Raw genomic sequence first — 18,579 nt, 5'->3', positions numbered from 1 at the left:
AAAAAAAAAAAAAACCAAAACCAAAACAAAACAAAACAAAAAAAAAACAGGGAGGGGACCAAGGGATAAGGTCTTGCTATCTTGGTCTGCTTCCTATTCCAGTCATTATTCACTGGGGCCTCTGTAATTTTTTTTTACTTATCAGGTCAGATAAACAGACTCAGGCTTAATGATTATGGTGAAATAGTGTGAGGCACCTGGATGAAAGGTGGTTATAGTGAGTTATGTACACAATTCCCACACCTTTTAAACACTTGATTCCTACAGAGCTATCAAACTAACAAAGGCAAGTTACTCTGAGTTTGCCTGACTGATACCTCCAGGGATTGCATTTTCTAAATACAGAGCTTGCTTTCACAATTTTAGCAAGATAAAAGCGTGTTCAGAATCGGGGGGTTGCCATTCAAAGAGCAGAGGCCAGAAACTTGAATTTTCAAGGAGGGTCCTCCACACAGATACTGAGATTACAGCACATTAATTTCTCTTGCACATGCAGAAGTTGAGGCTTCACAATGTCAGCATGACCCAGTATAGTTGCAACATCTTACTCATCTGGCCCTTTCAACATCTAAGGCCAGGCTAGGTTCTCATAGCAACTGGCTCTCCAGGAACTAATGAAAGAGAAAGCAAGAAACAGTGAAGGGGTTTTGGTGGTAATGGAAGACGGGGGAGATAGAAGTGGGGCTTGCAGAAGGTCGTGGTGAGGCAGAGTGGTAGACAAACGCGGAATGAGAAGTCTTGCCAAGCGCAGAAGACTATCATTGTGTAAACACACAATATGCTTCAGGCTATGTATTGTAGAAAACAGTTCCTGCCCTAAAAGGTGTTGACATTTAAATTAGGGTAGGATTATGCATCTGTGACACAGACTGGGACAGAGACAGAACAAACCCACAAACACCATTTAATTCATACTGCAGTAAAATTCTTTGGACCAAACCATGGGATCAGAATTGTTATAGATACTCAGTGAACAGTTCCAATGCATTCATTCTTCCATTCATTTACTCCATAGGCGTTTGCGTGCTGGCACTCGATGCTGGGCGCCGCTGAGCCATATGTAAGACGCCAAGGAGTTGACAGTCTAGTCCAGTCAGTGACGGGGTTAAAAGGAATTCTCGCATCATTGCTACTGCGAATGCACCAGGACAGGATCAGCCCTTCAAATCTCCCACGTGGTCCCTGCAGGTTAGTGTATGTGTCAGCGCGTGCGGCCCGTGGTGTTTGGCAGTGAGAGAGCACGTGTGTCAGAATGGCGCGTGTCACAGTGCGCGTACAGGTGTCGCCGTGGTACGCGTCTCCATAGCTGCCGGAGCAGGGCTATGCCGGCTGGGCGAGGCTTATGTCTCCCGCCCACACACCGGAGGCAGCGCGGAAAGCACTCCGCGGGCGCGATTGTGAGTGAGAGCGGGCGCGCGCGGGAGGGGCGGGGGAGGGGCGCGCCGCGCTGGCTGGGAAGCGCGCAGGCGCAGAGTGTGGAAACCCGGCCGCGGCCGCCGCAGAACGCCGGGGGCGGGAGGAGCGAACGTAGGAGGCTATGGCCGCCGCCGCCGCCGGCTGCTGAGGGGCTCGGCCCGCGAGCGCCTGCTGCCGCGGACGATGGTGACCGTACGGGCCGGGCCGCTGCCGCTGCCGCTGCCTCCGCCTCGCCAGACGCAGCATCCGAGGCCCGGTGCAGAAGAGCCGCCGCTGTGAGCCGCGCTGTCCCGGCCCCCGCCGCCGCCGCCCGAGGAGAACGGGAGGGCTGGCGAGAGAGCCGGGGAGTTGCGGAGCCCGCCCGCTGGCAGCGCTGTCCCCCAGGGAGGGAGGCCGCAGCCTGAGGTGACCGCGCCGCCAGCCCGGCCCCTTCCCATCCCCGCGCCCCTTGGCCGCTTCCCACGGCTTCCCTCCCCTCCCCCATCGTCGCCGACTCCTTCCTCTTCTACGTCTTCGCCCCTTTCCCTTTATCTCGCTTCACCTCCCTCTTCTCCCTAGCTTCGAAGGAGTCCACAACCCCTGTTCACCTGCAGCACCCCTCCCTCCCATCCTCCAGCCCCTCTCGCGGTCCTCGCGTTTCTCCGACCCTGCGCTCCCCTTCCGGGCCCCAAGCAAAGTCCCCTCTCCTCTAGCGCTCTGGCCTCGGCCGCCGCCTCCCCACCCTCCCATCCTTTCCTCGCTCCAGGGCCTGGAGCGGTCCCTTACATTCCTAAGATGCCCTTCCTCGGGGCTCTCCCCCTTTGCCTCTCCAGCATCCCATTTCAAGGCCTTTTTCAAGACCCTTGTAGAGCGGCCCTTTTGCAGATCCCTTTCTCTTTTCCATTTCCAACTTTGCCTCTTTTGCGTCTTTGTTCAGGTTGCTTCCAAGCTCCCCTCCCTCTTTCCTTTCGCCTTACCCTGCTTTGATCTACGCAGCCCCAAACTCAAGTCTCCCCTCTTTGAGGTGGTGTGAGGTTGTTTAGGGGTGCGGAAAGGCCTGCCAATCCATTATTCGAGGGGGGACCCATTGCTCTGCATCCCGTCCGCCTGCCCCTTCTTATAGTAAGGGGGCTCCTCGTCCCTTCCTTTTTGTCCCCGTGGTTTCCTCTGTCATTTGCCATTCCTTACGTCCTCTCCCTCCAGTTCTGCTTTCCCCACCCAAGGACCCCCCAGACCCGTGCACCCCCCTTCTGGAATGAATTCCCTTTCTGTTCGGGGATGCTGAACTTCGCCCACGTTTTTCTTCGCGAGCCTTTTGGTACGTGGCGTGGCGTGGCGCGGCGCGACGGAGCCAGCACCCTTGGCGAGATAGGAGGAGAGCTCCCGAGCCTCTTTCCTGGCAGAGTTTTTGCTGAACGTAATCTCTTAGCCCCGCGGCGGCGGCGGCGGCGGCGGCCGGGTTGCTGCTGCTACTGCTGCTGTGCTGCCTGCTTGCCGCGAGCTGGGTTGGGGTTACTATAGTTCAAACGCAGCTGAGATCAGCCGGCGTGGTGGGAGGAGGTGCGGGTAGAGAGGAAGGGGGCCTGTGCAGTGAGCAGGCGTCAAAGATTAATGGATGGCTTTGCATCGCAGTCTGCAGTAAACAGGAAACTAGTCTGAAAGGGAAGGAGAGGACTGTGTGTCTTTTTATTTTTTAAAATACGGAGTGTGCAGTTTTACTGAATCTTGAATCATGCCCAAAAGGATGAGCTGTCGGTGCAGCAGTCGTGACCCAGGCCGAGCGCCCGATGGCAGAAGTAGCAGTTTTATTTCCTCTCTCTGCTCCTTAAGTTGAAAGATGGCCTTTGTATTCAGAGTGGACTCTCTGTCTTTGCGGTTTTGGAGATGATGAGAAACCACAGAATTGCTAGTAGTTTATGTGGAGATCAGGTACATACAAAGTTAGCTAGCAACGAGTGGGAGTGGGGAGGACCAGCTATATTTAAAACGTGTGCCATTGCTTATGTAAGACGTGCGTTCTCTTTCCTGGCATCTCAGTTCTGGGCTTTTACTTAGGATTTTAGGCTCTAGTTTTGTGCTCTTAACATTTTCAAGGCTTACCATCCTAACAGATGGACAGCCCAAAAATTTGCTTTTCTTAAAATCAGTTTCACTTGATGGTAGAATTTTTTTTTTAACCGATTGGGAGAAAGATTAATGGTGAATCATGATTTTTGTTTTTCTTTTTTAGGTGAAAGGTGTAGAAGTGTGCTGAATAATTTTAAATTGGGACACTTGTAATTCTTGTTTTTTCTTTATCTTTTAAAAAAAAAAGTTTAGGAGATGTGAGTACTTTTTTTTGGTGAAATCACATTTTTCATTTCTCTTATTTTACGTAAGTCTTCAGCAGAGTTTAGCTGTGACTTTAAAAAACCTGCATGTTTCTTTTTTTTTTTTTTGATTTGGAGTTTCACTCTTGTTACCCAGGCTGGAGTGCAATGGCGCTATCTCGGCTCACAGCAACCTCTGCCTCCTGGGATCTGGCAATTCTCCTTCCTCAGCCTCTTGAGTAGCTGGGATTACACACGACTGCCACCATGCCCAGCTTATTTTTTGTATTTTTAGTAGAGACGAGGTTTCACCATTTTGACCAGGATGGTCTCGATCTCTTGACCTCGTGATCCACCCGCCTCGGCCTCCCAAAGTGCTGGGATTACAGGTGTGAGCCAGTGCGCCCGGCCACTGCTAATTCTTACATGCCTCTATATGGGTGGACATATCTGTTTCTAGATTGTCCAAAGAAAGTGTTTCTGAACTTCTGCAGAGACGCTTCATTTTAACTATGTAAGTTGATTGTACACCTTGACAACCATTCTGCTAGATAGCTCCTTTTATTTTTTAGAGCAAGATATTTCTCATTAAAGCCTATACTCTCTTTCACTCTGGAATATCCAAAAGCAGATTTTAGAAGAAATGTGTTTCTAACTCTGAATCTAAACATAGATGCAACTTCCTTAGGTGAACGAACACAAAGTAGAGCAGTTTGAAATCTACGTTTCTCCTTTGTTTTACATGCAGTCTTACAGCTACTTCATATACGCCTGTGTATGGCTGGAAATAACTGTTGCTAAGTTCTCCAAGGAAAGAGTATCTGAACTGCTGCACACAGACATCAGTTTAACTCTGTAAGTTGATTGTACACCTTGACAACCATTCTGCTAGACAGCTGCGTTTTTGCTGTCGATCCAGATATTTCTCATTACAACCTATACTCTAATTCACTCAGGAATATCCAAACCCAGCTTTTAGAAGAAACGTGTTTCTAACTCGCTGAATCTATACACAGATTCAACAGCTCCGTTTTTGTTTTAGAGCCAGATATTTCTCATTACAGCCTGGACTCCCATTCACTCTGGAATATCCAAATGCAGATTTTAGAAGAAGCGTGTTTCTAACGCGAGGAATCTAAACATGGATGCAACTTCCTTAGGTGAACGAACACAAACCAGAGCAGTTTGAAATTTACGTTAATCCTTTGTTTTACACGCAGTCTTACTGCTACTTCTTATATGCCAGAATATGGCTGGAAATAACTGTTGCGAACTTCTCGAAGGAAAGGGTATCTGAACTGCTGCACACAGACTTCAGTTTAACTCTGAAAGTTGATTGTACACTTTGACAACCATTCTGCTAGATATCTCCGTTTTTCTTTCAGAGCCAGATATTTCTCATTACATCCTATACTCCCATTCACTCTGGAATATCCAAACTCAGCCTTTAGGAGAAACGTGTTTCTACCTCGATGAATCTAAACATGGATGCAACTTCCTACGGTGAACGAACACAAAGCAGAGCAGTTTGAAATCTATGTTTCTCCTGTGTTTTACACGCAGTCTTACTCTTAATTCTTATATGCCTGTATATGGCTAGAAATATCTGTTGGTAGATTCTCCAAAGAAATGGCTTCTAAACTGCTGCAGCCACACATCTGTTTAACTCTGTAAGTTGATTGTAAACCTTGACAACCGTTCTGCTAGATCGCTCCGTTTTTCTTTCAGAACCAGATATTTCTCATTAGAGCCTACACTCCCATTCACTCTGGAATATCCAAGCCCAGCTTTTAGAAGAAACATGTTTCTCACTCGCTTAACCTAAACATAGATGCAACTTCCTAAGGTGAACGAGCACAAAGTAGAGCAGTTTGAAATGAAAGTTTCTCCTTGTTTTACACGCAGTCCGACTGGTAATTCTTATATGCCTGTATATGGCTGTAAATATCTTTTACTAGATTCTTCAAAGAAATGGATTCTGAACTGCTGTGCACACATATAAATTTAACTCTGTAAGTTGATTATACTCCTTGACAAAAGTGCTGCTAGATAGCTGCGTTTTTGTTTTAGAGCCAGATATTTCTCATTACAGTCTGTCTATACTCCCTTTCTCTCTGCAATATCCAAGCGCAGCTTTTAGAAGAAACGTGTTTCTAACTCGCTGAATCTAAACATAGATGCAACTTCCTAAGGTGAACCAACACACTGCGGAGCAGTTTGAAATATACTTTTCCACTGTGTTTTAGATGCAGTCTTATTGCTGATTCTCATATGCCTGTATATGGCTGAAAATATCCGTTTCTAGATTCATCAAAAAAAAAGGTTTCTCAACTGCTACATAAACAGATCAGTTTAACTCTGTAAGTTGAATGTACACATTGACAATCATTCTGCTAGATAGCTCTCTTTTTGTTTTAGAGCCAGGTATTTCTCATTACAGCATATACTCCCATTCACTCTGGAATATCCCAATGCAGCTTTTAGAACTAACATCTTTGTAACTCAGAATCTAAACATAGATACAACTTCTAAATGTGAATGAAGACATAGCAGAGCAGTTTGAAATACAGGTTTCTCCTGCGTTTTAGACGAAGTCTTACTGCTAAAACTTATATGCCTGTATATGGCTGGAAATATGTGTTTATACATTCTGCAAAGAAAGGGTTTTAGAACTGCTACATACACACATTAGGTTAACCCTGTAAGTTGAATGTACACCTTGACAACTTTTCTGCCAGATACCTCCGTTTTTGTTTTAGAGACAGATGTTTATCTTTGTAGTGTTTACTTCCAATCGCTCTGGAATATCCAAAGGCAGCTTTTAGAAGAAACGTCTTTCTAACTCGCTCAATCTAAACATATATGCAACTTCCGAAGGTAAACGAACACATAGCAGAACAGTTTGAAAGATACGTTTCACCTGTGTTTTAGACGCCATCTTACTGCTAATTCTTATATACCTGACTATGGCTGAAATATCTGCTTCTGGATTCTCCAAAGAAAGGGTTTCTGAAGTCCTATATTCATACGTCAGTTTAACTCTGTATGCTGAATATAAACCTTGAGAATCATTCTGCTAGATAGCTCCGTTTTTGATTTAGAGCCAGATATTTCTCATTACACCTTATACCCCCATTCACTCAGGAACATCCAAACGCAGCTTTTAGAAGAAACGTGTTTCTAACAGGCTGAATGTACACATAGATTCAACTTCGTAAGGTGAACGAACACACAGCAGAGCAGTTTGAAAGNGGTTTCACCATGTTGACCAGGATGGTCTCGATCTCTTGACCTCGTGATCCACCCGCCTCGGCCTCCCAAAGTGCTGGGATTACAGGCTTGAGCCACCGCGCCCGGCCAAAACCTGCATTTTTCTTATTCAGGACGATTTGTTCGGTTTCTTCATATTCAAAACTGAAATGCCATATTTTCAGGAAAGTGTAGAATGAAGCCCCCTGTGTTTTCTAACCTACAAATCTGAATGGTAAACTGTACAACATTATAATTCTACAAGACATTACTGTTTTCGTAAGTACTGATTGCTGCTTCCAAGCTTGAGAAAGTCATTTAATGAAATCGTTGTGGTCTCCTTTTTGGTTATCATTTGTTGAACCTCTTGTGTGGGTTTTGGAAAGAAATGTCTTTTTTTTTTCTTTTTGGTTTGTTTTAGCTGTTTTACTGTATAAAACATCTTTGAGTCACATTTAGTTTATGTTACCTGCAGAGATATCATGTTGGAATATTACTTTCCCAGTTCCTTTCAGAGTTCAAGGAGGAAGTTTTAAGATCTTGCATCAAAGGTAAAACAGTATAGGAACTTTATATATTTGGTTTTGGGTGTGTTAAACCTTTCATTTTTCTCTGCTTTCAGCTCTCCTGCTTATTTTCTAGGATTATTTGGTATTGTTTTGTTTTTAAGAGAATTTTGAGCTCTCGCCTTCTTTAGAGTATGCTCATTAGCCCTGTCTGACAGTAAATCTGGAGGAAGATAAATGAGGTAACATTATAAAGGTATTCTCTAGCTCAGGATAGAAGGCTCCATTTTACTTCGAGTTTGTATAATAGAGTGATTTGGCAGGTGTGAGTAATTGCAAGTACCTGCAAAGAAGATGAATATTTTAAAGTTTTGTTTTGGTATTGGTTTAGTGTGTGGTCCTAAAGTGTAGTGTACAGTACCTGTTTGTGATGGTAACTATCATGTGGACTTTTACTTTAGAAATGTTCAAAGTTTTTAGAAAGGTTCAAAGGTTTTGAAAATTTTTTCTCTTTGATTTTCTCTGTATTAAATTTGTTTACTCAGTGCCCTCACACATGACCAGCTTGCCACTAACTTGCTAAAATATCACTCACGTATAAAAAAAAAAAGTTTAGTAAGCAACAGATTCATTATTAAATGGGCATACTTAATCCCATCCAAAGTCCTTCTTAAAAACATTTCAGTCTTGAGTTGGCTATGTAGTAGAGTTGGGGATCTTTCTTGGATATTGTTCTGTATTGACAGCTTTCGGGACCCAGTATTTTTTTTTTTTTTTTTTTTTTTAGAAATAGAAATATGTCCTATTTTTTTTTTTTTATTATATTTGTTAGGCAGAAGTGGTGGGTGGAAATTGAGGGAACATATACCATTCTGCTAAGGGACTTTTTAATAGAGATGATCCTCTGTACGGATTAGGAAGGTTTTTTTCCCTAGCAGATCTTGATTTCTAAAGCAGGATTAGTTACTTGGTTATCTCAAATTTTCTTCTTTACCCGTGTAGGAGCCACAGTAAATAGTGAACATGGGTACATTTTAAAATAGCAAAACATTGAAACAGGAGGAAGGTTCCAAATCAAATGAAATAAATATGGGCTATAAGTATTAACTCAGTAATAGCTCCTCCCTGCCTTGTTGCTTATAAAAACAGAGGTAGTGATTTTTATTGGATTCCAAAATATGGAAAAAGTTACTTTTCCTTTATAGTATAAAGACTGTCAGTAATACTGTCATCTCAGTACATGGCGATTTTCACAGTGGCTGGTGGTTTATAAGAAAATCTATTCATATTACTTTGAAGTATGTTCCTAAGAGGGTATTGAATTAATCAGTTTGCTCACCAAAGTAAGTATTTATTTCCTGTGTAATTTCCAAAGCTATCTACATGGCTTATGCACATAAAAAACTCATTAAACTTTTTACCAACAATTTCTGTGAATATTTTTTTCCTGGGATTAAAAAAATAATAATATGGGCTTTGAGAAATTCAGTTTAGATTACTCAGTGGTGTGGTTTGCAATAAATGTTAAAGGTTAGAGATTTTACTTGTCAGTGCATTTTTCCCCCTTAGGACATGATATTTAGTTTCGATTTTTACAATATTATTTTTTCTTCTGTAGGAGAATTACCAAAATGATCTTATTTCATATGATTATTTCATGTGAAATAATCAGAATTACAATACTTATCTATAAAAATGTTGTCTATATTATTGGTAGGCTATTTATATATAAAACATTTGGGTTATGGGAATGGTTGATACATGATCATTGAAAAGCTTTTATTAACGGTTTGCCAAGTTGAATTGCCTTTAGCTTTTAACTATCTGAACTAGGAAGCTATGAAAATTGGAGGGTAAGATGGAAATACTGACAAATATTTAACCATAGCATAGCAATCTGTCACTATAATTTTCTGCAGAAATAAATGTTTTCGTTTGTCCTGTAATGTCTGAAATTACTGCCAAAGCTGGAAATGTGTTTAGCTTTCTCAGCAAAATTCTTAAAAGGATATTGTCAGAGCCAACAATCCAGAATTATCTTTACTCTTTAAATTGTTCTTTATCCACTTTTGTTTGCCCTATTTTTTTTTTTTTTTTTTTTTTTTTTTTTNTTTTTTTTTTTTTTTTTTTTTTGAGACCGAATCTCGCCCTCTTGCCTAGGCTGGAGTGCAGTGGCGCGATCTTGGCTCACTGCAACCTCCGCCTACGGGTTCATGCGATTCTTCTGCCTCAGCCTCCCTAGTAGCTGGGACCACAGGTGCGTGCCACCACACCTGGCTAATTTTTATATTTTTAGTATACGAGGTTTCACTATATTGGCCAGGCTGGTCTCGAATTCCTGACCTTGTGATCCATCTGCCTTGGCCTCTAAAATGGTGGGATTACAGGCGTGAGTCACCGTGTCCGGCCTTGTTTGCCCTATTTTATAATTTTTTTGGATTAATTTGAAGCTGTATCATAAAGCAGCATGGCATTGAATTGTTTATGTATTTATTTAAGATGGAGTCCTGCTCTGTTGCCAGGCTGCAGTGCAGTGGCGTGATCTCGTCTCACTGCAACCTCCGCCTCCTGGGTTCAAGCAGTTCTCCTGCCTCAGCCTCCTGAGTAGCTGGGACTACAGGCCCGTGCCACCATGCCCAGCTAATTTTTGTATTTTTAGTGGTGACAGGGTTTCACCATGTTGGCCAGGCGGGTCTCGAACTCCTGACCTAAAGTTCCACCCGCCTCCACCTCCCAAAGTGTTGGGATTACAGGCATGAGCCACCATGCCCAGCCTGAATTGTTCCTTTAAATAGTAAATAGTCCTGATAACTGCCGTTTATTTCTTCCTTCCCTGTCCCCACATCCCCCACTACTTATCAAGGTCTATGCAGAGACGGGCTGCAGACTCAATGCGTGGCTTCTTCCATGTGCCTGCTTAACTGTGTATCAAGGGAAGAATTTGATGATCATTTGATGAACACTTTGAAGGCAGATTATGGGAATTTTAGGCCATGTTTAATTTTAAAGATTCAAGGAAATGATATTGTAAATAATAATGTTTTCCTCTACCTGTATTTAATGAATTCTCTAGATTGTAAATTTAGTACTTCAGTTTTGATTAAGTGAATAAAGAAAAGGATAGAGTACAAGATGCTGCAAACTTAAGTGTGTAGTTGTCAAGTTTCTTTTGAATTGCTTAGGCTTTTTCAAGTGTAAATATTCAAAATTTACCCTCTTAACGAGCTACTTAAATCTCAGTTTTATAGGAGTCAGTGAATTTTTCAAGCGAATTGTATACAAGTTACAGTAGTCTTACAGAGTGTTTTGTTGCTAAGTTCCTAGATTTGGAGGAATGGCCTTTTAAAAAATTAGTTTTGAGGCCTGAACATTTAATCAGAATTATAAGATTGGGCAGACCTGAATGGGCCAATGTGAAACCACTGTACAGAGATTATTTCATGAATATAATCTAAAAATAGTAGATGTGGCTGAGAAATAGTATTACACATTCTCACATAGTTTTGTACAGTATGTGACAACCCATTATATTTATAAAAGGATATCTAAAAGCTATTTGTGTTGACTTTTTATTTTTATATATTGTTTGTTCTAAATTTTAGGTCTTCTCCAAGAAAAAAACAAAACAAAACATGGCTGCAAAGGAGAAACTGGAGGCAGTGTTAAATGTGGCCCTGAGGGTGCCAAGCATCATGCTGTTGGATGTCCTGTACAGATGGGACGTCAGCTCCTTTTTCCAGCAAATCCAAAGAAGTAGCCTCAGTAATAACCCTCTTTTCCAGTATAAGTATTTGGCTCTTAATATGCATTATGTAGGTGAGTGTTTATATCACATTTTCTAATCTTATAGTGAGCATTCTGATTTTTGTCTTTGTATGTTTTTGGATTTGGGTAAAATAAAGTTCATTTTCATTAAGATGTTAGTGATATAATTATTGATGACCGTTTATGACTCTTTGATAGTTTTGTCTTACCATTGCATATGAATTATTAAGGGAAGAATAAAGTAGAGAGTATTAGATTTGTTTTACTGGATAAAATTGGAAGGTAGAAGAAAACATTTTAGAATTTAGTATGATGAAATATAAACAATGATAAATACTTTTAGAGACATTTGGCCCCTTCTAATTTGTCCTTGTTTTGGGATTTGGTAGTAATTCAGAAAGTAAGCTTTTTTAAAATGCAACATTCTTTATTGTTCCCTGAGACAAACGAAAACATTAACATCAGCTGAAGATAAAGTGTTCAGCTAAATGAAATGTGGGAAATGATACTATAATTTGTTCCATAAAAAAAAAAAAAATCCTCTGAAACTATGATCTTTTTTTTTTTTTTTTGCTTGAATCCCCTTTCAAGAAAAATGTAACTATCATTGATACGCTATGTGGTTAGTGGTAAAAAGAATGGTGAAAGATTAAAGAAATTAAAATCAAGAAATACAAGCATGAAACATAAAATTTGTCTAGAATAAAAGTCATAATCCTTACTTTTTAGGTTAAGTTTTGATTTATTTATAATGTATATAGCAATATATTTTATTAATGTTGTGATTGCAGAGTTCCAGACATGGTTTGAATGGTACAATATTGGTTTTGCTAATATTGTTGTAGTTGCCTGTCACAAAGTATATCTTTTATAAAGACATGAAGAGTTGTCCTGTCTCTCTGAGGTTGATTTTTATCTACAAAAGGACTTCCTGGGTTCTAAAACTTAGCCAGGAGAACCCCTTACATCCCTAAGAGAGTACCAGGTAAGCCGTTGTGGAAAGAAGTATGATGAAGTAGAAAAGACAGCGCACTGGAAACAAAACATTTTGGTTCAATAAACTCATCTTTTGTGGATGGCATTACCTTGGGAAAGTCTCTGAAATAAGAAGTTTCCTCTATGTTGCAAAACATTGTAATTCTCAGCCTTTAATTAAAGGCTTTGTATGCTAGCCAGTTTATGGAAAGTAATTCCAGTCAGTTGTAGAACAATTGGGTACTTGGCTTAGATTTTTAGCTTAATCAGCAAAGTCATACATAACTGTGGTTTTAAAAATGTTCCTCTATGTTATTTCTGAATAGGTTGAAATATTTATTATAAAAACAGCTGCCTGATAACCAGAAATATTAATTTTAGAAACTGAATGTGTTCTAGTACAATTGAAGTTCATATTCTGGTTTATAATTTTGGAAACTCAGTTGAGCCCTCTTAAATACACTTACTCCATGCCAAAGTAGAGTAAGCTCAGTGGTTGCATGAACAGATATTTTCAGCTTGAACAATTTTTTGGTTGGAGTTACCTTTGTCAAAGTATTACCTAGTGTTTATATAATGCTCTTGTTTACAGAATTTCACCCTCAAATACAAATAGATAAAATAGATAATTTTAATAAAATAGATAATATATTTATGTTCAGAAATCAAAAAACATAAAAAGTAAAGTATCTCCCTCCCATCTCTGTTATTCATTCTGTGAGTTCTTACTCTGAACACCCAAGTAGCATTTACTTCCTTCTGTATGATACTTGAGATATTTTTATGTATACATAAATAAATATAAAATATATATATTTTCCCCCTTTTTATACAGATGTTGTTACCATGATATACATGGCTCTGATGGTTTTTTGTTTGTTTGTTGGTGTATTATGGAACCATAACTACTATATTTAGATATTTATGAAATAGAGTCTTGTACTCTTTTTTTATGACAATCTGCCAAATCTTGAGACTCTGAATAATCAATGTTGAGGGCTCGTTTCTTCTCTTCCCAATTGCATTTTACATTGACATAGTATCCTCATATGGATCTACCATAATTTATGGAACTAATTACTCCATTGGTGGACCTTTTAGATAGCCTGCCTTCTGCTATTTTGTACAGTGTTGTGCTAAATAACTTTGTATAGCTTTAATTTCAACAAGTACAAATATAACCTTGGGCTAAGTTACAAGAAGTGAAGTTCCTGGCTTAGAGAGTATAGTTACTCCTCGGTATATGCTGGAGATTGGTTCCAAGATGCCCACGCATACCAAAATCTGCACATATTCAGGTCTCTCAATAGACCCTGTAGAACTGTGTATGCAGAAGTTTGGCCCTCTGTATATGTGGGTTTTGCATGTTGCAAATACTGTATTTTCCATAAGAGTTTGGTTGAAAAAAATCCACATGTAAGTGGACTCTCACAGTTTAAACCTATGTTGTTCTAGGGTTAACTTATGTATATTTGAAGTGTTGACATATAGTACTTTCCATAGTGTTTTACTATTTTGTAACTCCAAAAACAGTGGTTAAGAGTTCCTACAATCCTATATTCTTATCAAAACAGCCTGTTAGCACACATATTTTGGCTACTCCAATAGATGGAAAAATTGATTTTTTGAACTCAACTTAGTCTTAGTTTGCATTTCTATTATGAATGAACTTACACATATTTAAGAAAAATCTGTGTTTTCTTTTTTGAGAGTGTCGGTTTATATCCCCTGCCCACTTTTCTGTGAAATTCTTTTTTTACCAATTTGTGGGAATTTGGTATATATTACAGAAATTAATCCTGTGTGATAAGTTGAAAATCATTTTTCCAGCGTCAACTCAGTGATTTTGCTTATGATTTTTTGACATTTAGAAGGTTTTTTTGTGATTGAATTTACCATTTTTTCCTTAAGCTTTAGTATTTTGAGTCAATTAGAAAAGCCTTCTTTGGCTGGGTGCGGTGGCTCACGCTTATAATCCCAGCACTTTGGGAGGCTGAGACAGATGGATCACCTGGGATCAGGAATTCAAGACCAGCCTGGCCAACATGGTGAAACTCCGTCTCTACTATCACTCCAGCTTGGGTGATAGAGCAAGAAAAAAAGCCTTCCTGATTTTTGAGTTTATAAAGAATTCTGTTGTGTTTTATCTTACTATTTTTGTGTTTTTATTGTTATATTTAAATCTTTGCTTCATTTATCTGTATGAATAGTGTGTTATAGGTATATATTTTTTTGTTTAGTCCATTTTTTCCTATTATATACTGAATTCTCATGTATATTTTGTTTTATTTTTGGACATCTCTTCCTTTAGTCTATCTGCCTGTTTGTGAACTATTAACACACTGTCTCATTTGTTGAGGGTTTTGATTATATTTTACTGCTGTCTGATAAGGTTAGTCCCTTCCGTTTTATTTCCTCCTCACACCTTTTTTTTTTATGGTTTTCTGTGTGAATTTAAGAATTGTCTAGTCTCAATATTGTCTAGGTCTCCTTTCAGAAACAAAGCAATCCATTTGAGTTTTTTATTGAGATTGCCTTATTAATTTTTAGGGTGGATGGGGAGCATGAGCTCTTGCTGTGTTGCCCAGGCTGTCCTGGAACTCCTGGGCTCGTGATCCTCCTGCAGCAGCCTCCTGAGTCTCTGTGACTATGAGTATGCAGCACTGTCCCTGACTGCATTATTATTCAGTTTTTAAGTTAGGATGAAGAGATAACTTACAGATTTTAAGTCTTTTCTATGCAAGAACAGAGAAAGTCTTTCTATGTTTAAGGTTTCTAGTACTTCTGAAATGTTTTAAAGATTTTTCATATATGTCTTTGACATTTATTGTTAAGTCTCTAGGTATTTTATCATTTTTATTGCTACCGTAAGTGGGAGTTTTTCCGCCTTTATGTCTTCTAATTGTTTGTAATTAAGGAGCTTAAAAATTAAGGTAGGGAGCAATAACGTTTGTATTTGTCGAATGTAATTGTATCTTCAAACTTAGAAGTTTTCCAGGGTGGTTTCTATTGAAAGAGAAGTGACTGTCCACTGTTTTTTTTGGAGTGTAGGATATGAAAAGAGGAATAGAAGTAATATTGGTAAGGTAGAGTAGGGCTTTTGTGAAGAGTCCTGAATACATACCATAGATAGTGTGCTTAATTCTATAGGTCACGATGTGTCAGTGAGAATTCTACAGCAGGTGAATTGCATTTTAAGATTCATTAGGCAGTGTTTTATGGATGATAGATTGGGGAGGGGAGAAACTGGAGGTAAGAAGGCCAGTTAGGATTTTAGGCAAGAGGTAATGAGAGCCAGAACTGGCAAGGTAGAAATTAGAAAGGAAAAAATGGATATGAAAATCTTATTGAAACTACCGTCACCAAAATCATTAGTGACTTAAAATGTAAAATTCAAGCCTCACTTATGTTCTCATTCTACAGACTTTTCTATATTTATCGAGCTGTTTACCGCTTCCTCTTTCTTGAAATTTTTTTTTCCCTGATTCTTCTCCTAACTCTCTGACCATTGCTTCTGATTCTTTTGTTTTCTTTAGATTTCTTAAGTGTCGATATTGCCCACAATTTGTGTTTAATTTTAATCTTTTGTTGTTTGAGTGACCTCACATAGTTTTGGCTGCAAATCTGTCTACGCTTTATACTGCTGTTTGACCACTGTTGTCTGGAGTTGATGTTCTTTCTCTGTGATTCCCAGGAACCAGTTCACATCTCTACCATAGCAATTATGCTGCATTCTAAGGGTCCATATGCTTATATATTTTCCCAACTGTTAATTGATTGTGAGCTCCTTTAAGGTACGAAGGGGGTTGTTATCTCAGTATTCCCAGCACTTCACTGGTGCCTAATAATGACTGAATTTTAGATGTATGTATGTACATGACAGAGTCTCATTCTTGCCGAGGTTGGAGTGCAGTAGTGTGATTATGGCTCACTACAGTCTCAGACTCCTGGGCTCAAGTAACCCTTAGCCACTGGAGTAGCTGGGACTAAAGACATATATCAAGGTCTCATTTTGTTACCCAAACTGGTCTTAAACTCCCGGCTTAAAGTGATCCTCCTGCCCCAGCCTCCCAAATTGCTAGGATTATGGATATTAGCCACTGTGCCCAGCCCTGAATGAGTGGATTTTGAATTACTTGTTAGACATTTTCACCTAAATAGCCTATAGACATTTCAACTTGTCAGTCACCAAACTCATCACCTTTATCTCACCTGAGAACTCCTCCTCCTCCATGTTTACTGTCTTAATAGCAAAGCTGTCTTCTTGATTACCCAAGCTAGAAATGTCAGATCTTCACTTCCTTGTTCTTACCTGTAGATAACCACTAAGACCTATTTAAATATGTATCTCATGACTGACTGGCAGCTCCATACCCAAAAATAGTTATAAGCCAGGCTCTCACTTTCTCTCCAGTCCTGCTGTTGTGCCGAACCCCTGTGGGCTCCACTGGGAGATGACACCAGGTTAAAGAGGCTGAAGAAGACACCCAGAGCCAGCAAACCAGACATGGTTTTTTGTTGTTGTTGTTGTTGTTTGCAGACTTACATACAGGGAAGAGAATCCAGTGGCAGTGGGCTGGACATAACTACAACTTCTTGCAAAAAGCATGCAGTGTATATAGCATTTTTACTTAGCACCTTTTCCCTAACAGCCTCCACATGACAACCTTCATTCATCCTAAAACTCAGAGCCTAATCCCCTGTGTGGCCAGTGTTCCACGGGATGCACCACGGGCTCAGATGTTCCTCATAGACAAGGAAGGAATCTCTGGATTGGCCACTCCTGGATTCCCTAATTTGGACCACACTTTTAGGTACATTTGCCATACAGGGTCAGTCTCAGTGTATTGCTGTCAGGTGTGTTTACCCTATAACTACCATAATGTTTAAATAGCAGAAGTTATTAGATTCATCAGTGTTGTTTTAAGCAGGTCATCATTTTTATTTATTTATTTTTTTTTCTGTTCTCACAGTCTGTTCTCATAGGTCATCATTTCTATTTTATTTTTACTTACGTATTTATTTTATTTAGAGACAGAGTCTCACTGTCACCCAGATTGGAATGCAGTGGTGCGATCTTTGCTCACTGCAGCTTTGACCTTCTGGTCTCATGTGATCCTCCCACCTCAGCCTCCTGAGTAGGTGGGACCGCAGGTATGTGCCACCGCACCTGCCTAATTTTTTGTATTTTTTGTAGAGACAGGAGTTTGCCGTGTTACCCAGGCTGTTCTCAAACTCCTAAGCTCAAGTGATCCTCGTGCTTTGGCCTCCCAAAGTGCTGGGATTACAGATGGGAGCCAGTACACCCAGCCCTTATTTTTTATAGAGACAGGGTCATGCTCTGTCACCCAGAATGGAGTGCAATGGTGTGATCATAATTCACTGTAACCTTGAATTCCTGAGCTCAAGTGATCCTTCCACCCCAGCATCCTGAGTAGCTGGGATTATAGGTGTGCACCACTACACCTGGCCTAGGTCATCATCTTTAAATGCTGCTGGTCTTGCTTTTTAGTTATAAATTACTGTTAATAATTTAAAAACTAACAACTTTGTCATTATAAACTTTGTTATGGATTGTTTGGTTAATGCCGTAGAGTGAGTTGTGATGCATATTTGTATCAGTAGTATTTTTGGCTTGCATTTTTCAAATGATTAGATTATATATACATTGTAGTTCAGATGATTCATTCGTACTGCTCTTATAGTTAGTATTCATAATCTCTCAAACTTTTCTTAGACAAATATTTTGCTATCACAGTTATTTTTCCACTGGAATATGAAAATGGGGTATAGATGAGCCATGGTGCTTTTGTTGTTTTGGTTTTTGTTCTCTTACCTAAATGGATATCTGAAGAATTTGAGAACCATTTGCCAAATCTAAACTCTTGATTATTGTATGTAGACTATATGGAGGCTTTAGCTGGTAGTTCTTTCAGCATTGCCTCCCAATAATCTTTCTGTTAACATCAAGTTCTAGTCTAACCTGCAGAATTTTCTGTCCCCTGGAAATATCCTTTTATGCTTTTATGGTTTTCATGCTTGTGGTTCCCTTTTCCTAGAATGTTTCCCTTTCTTCTTAGTCTGGTAAAAAATCATTTACTGTTTGAGATCCAAGTTAAACTTAATCACTTAACCATAGCCCTTCTAATGTTCATTTATTATAGCAGCACCAATCTCATAATTACTTTTTTCCATCCTTAACTTTTCATTAGACTATTATTCACATTAATTTTGGATTGTCCATGTCTAGGAATGCAAGTGGGTCATGCTTTACACATAATAATGTTGATTGGATGACTGGATAATTGAAAGAATGGATGAAATGAATATGTTTGATCTAGAAGACTTGGTAGCTGATTTTATATGAGATATGTAGAAGA

General features: G+C 39.8%; 1 protein-coding gene across 1 annotated transcript in view; it reads left to right on the top strand.

Annotated features, from left to right (window-relative positions):
• Positions 1–1,123: 1,123 nt before the first annotated feature.
• Positions 1,124–18,579, top strand: part of RNF145 (ring finger protein 145) — a 51,552-nt gene continuing 34,096 nt past the window's right edge. Inside the window, 3 exon segments of the mRNA XM_017502100.1 lie at positions 1,124–1,166; positions 1,169–1,188; positions 11,062–11,275. Of these exon segments, the coding sequence (XP_017357589.1) occupies positions 1,139–1,166; positions 1,169–1,188; positions 11,062–11,275 (262 nt within the window). The 5' untranslated portion in view covers positions 1,124–1,138.

Source organism: Cebus imitator, unplaced genomic scaffold, assembly GCF_001604975.1.
Source record: "Cebus imitator isolate Cc_AM_T3 unplaced genomic scaffold, Cebus_imitator-1.0 Scaffold291, whole genome shotgun sequence".
NCBI lineage: Eukaryota > Metazoa > Chordata > Mammalia > Primates > Cebidae > Cebus > Cebus imitator.
This window is presented reverse-complemented; position numbering and strand designations above follow the sequence as displayed.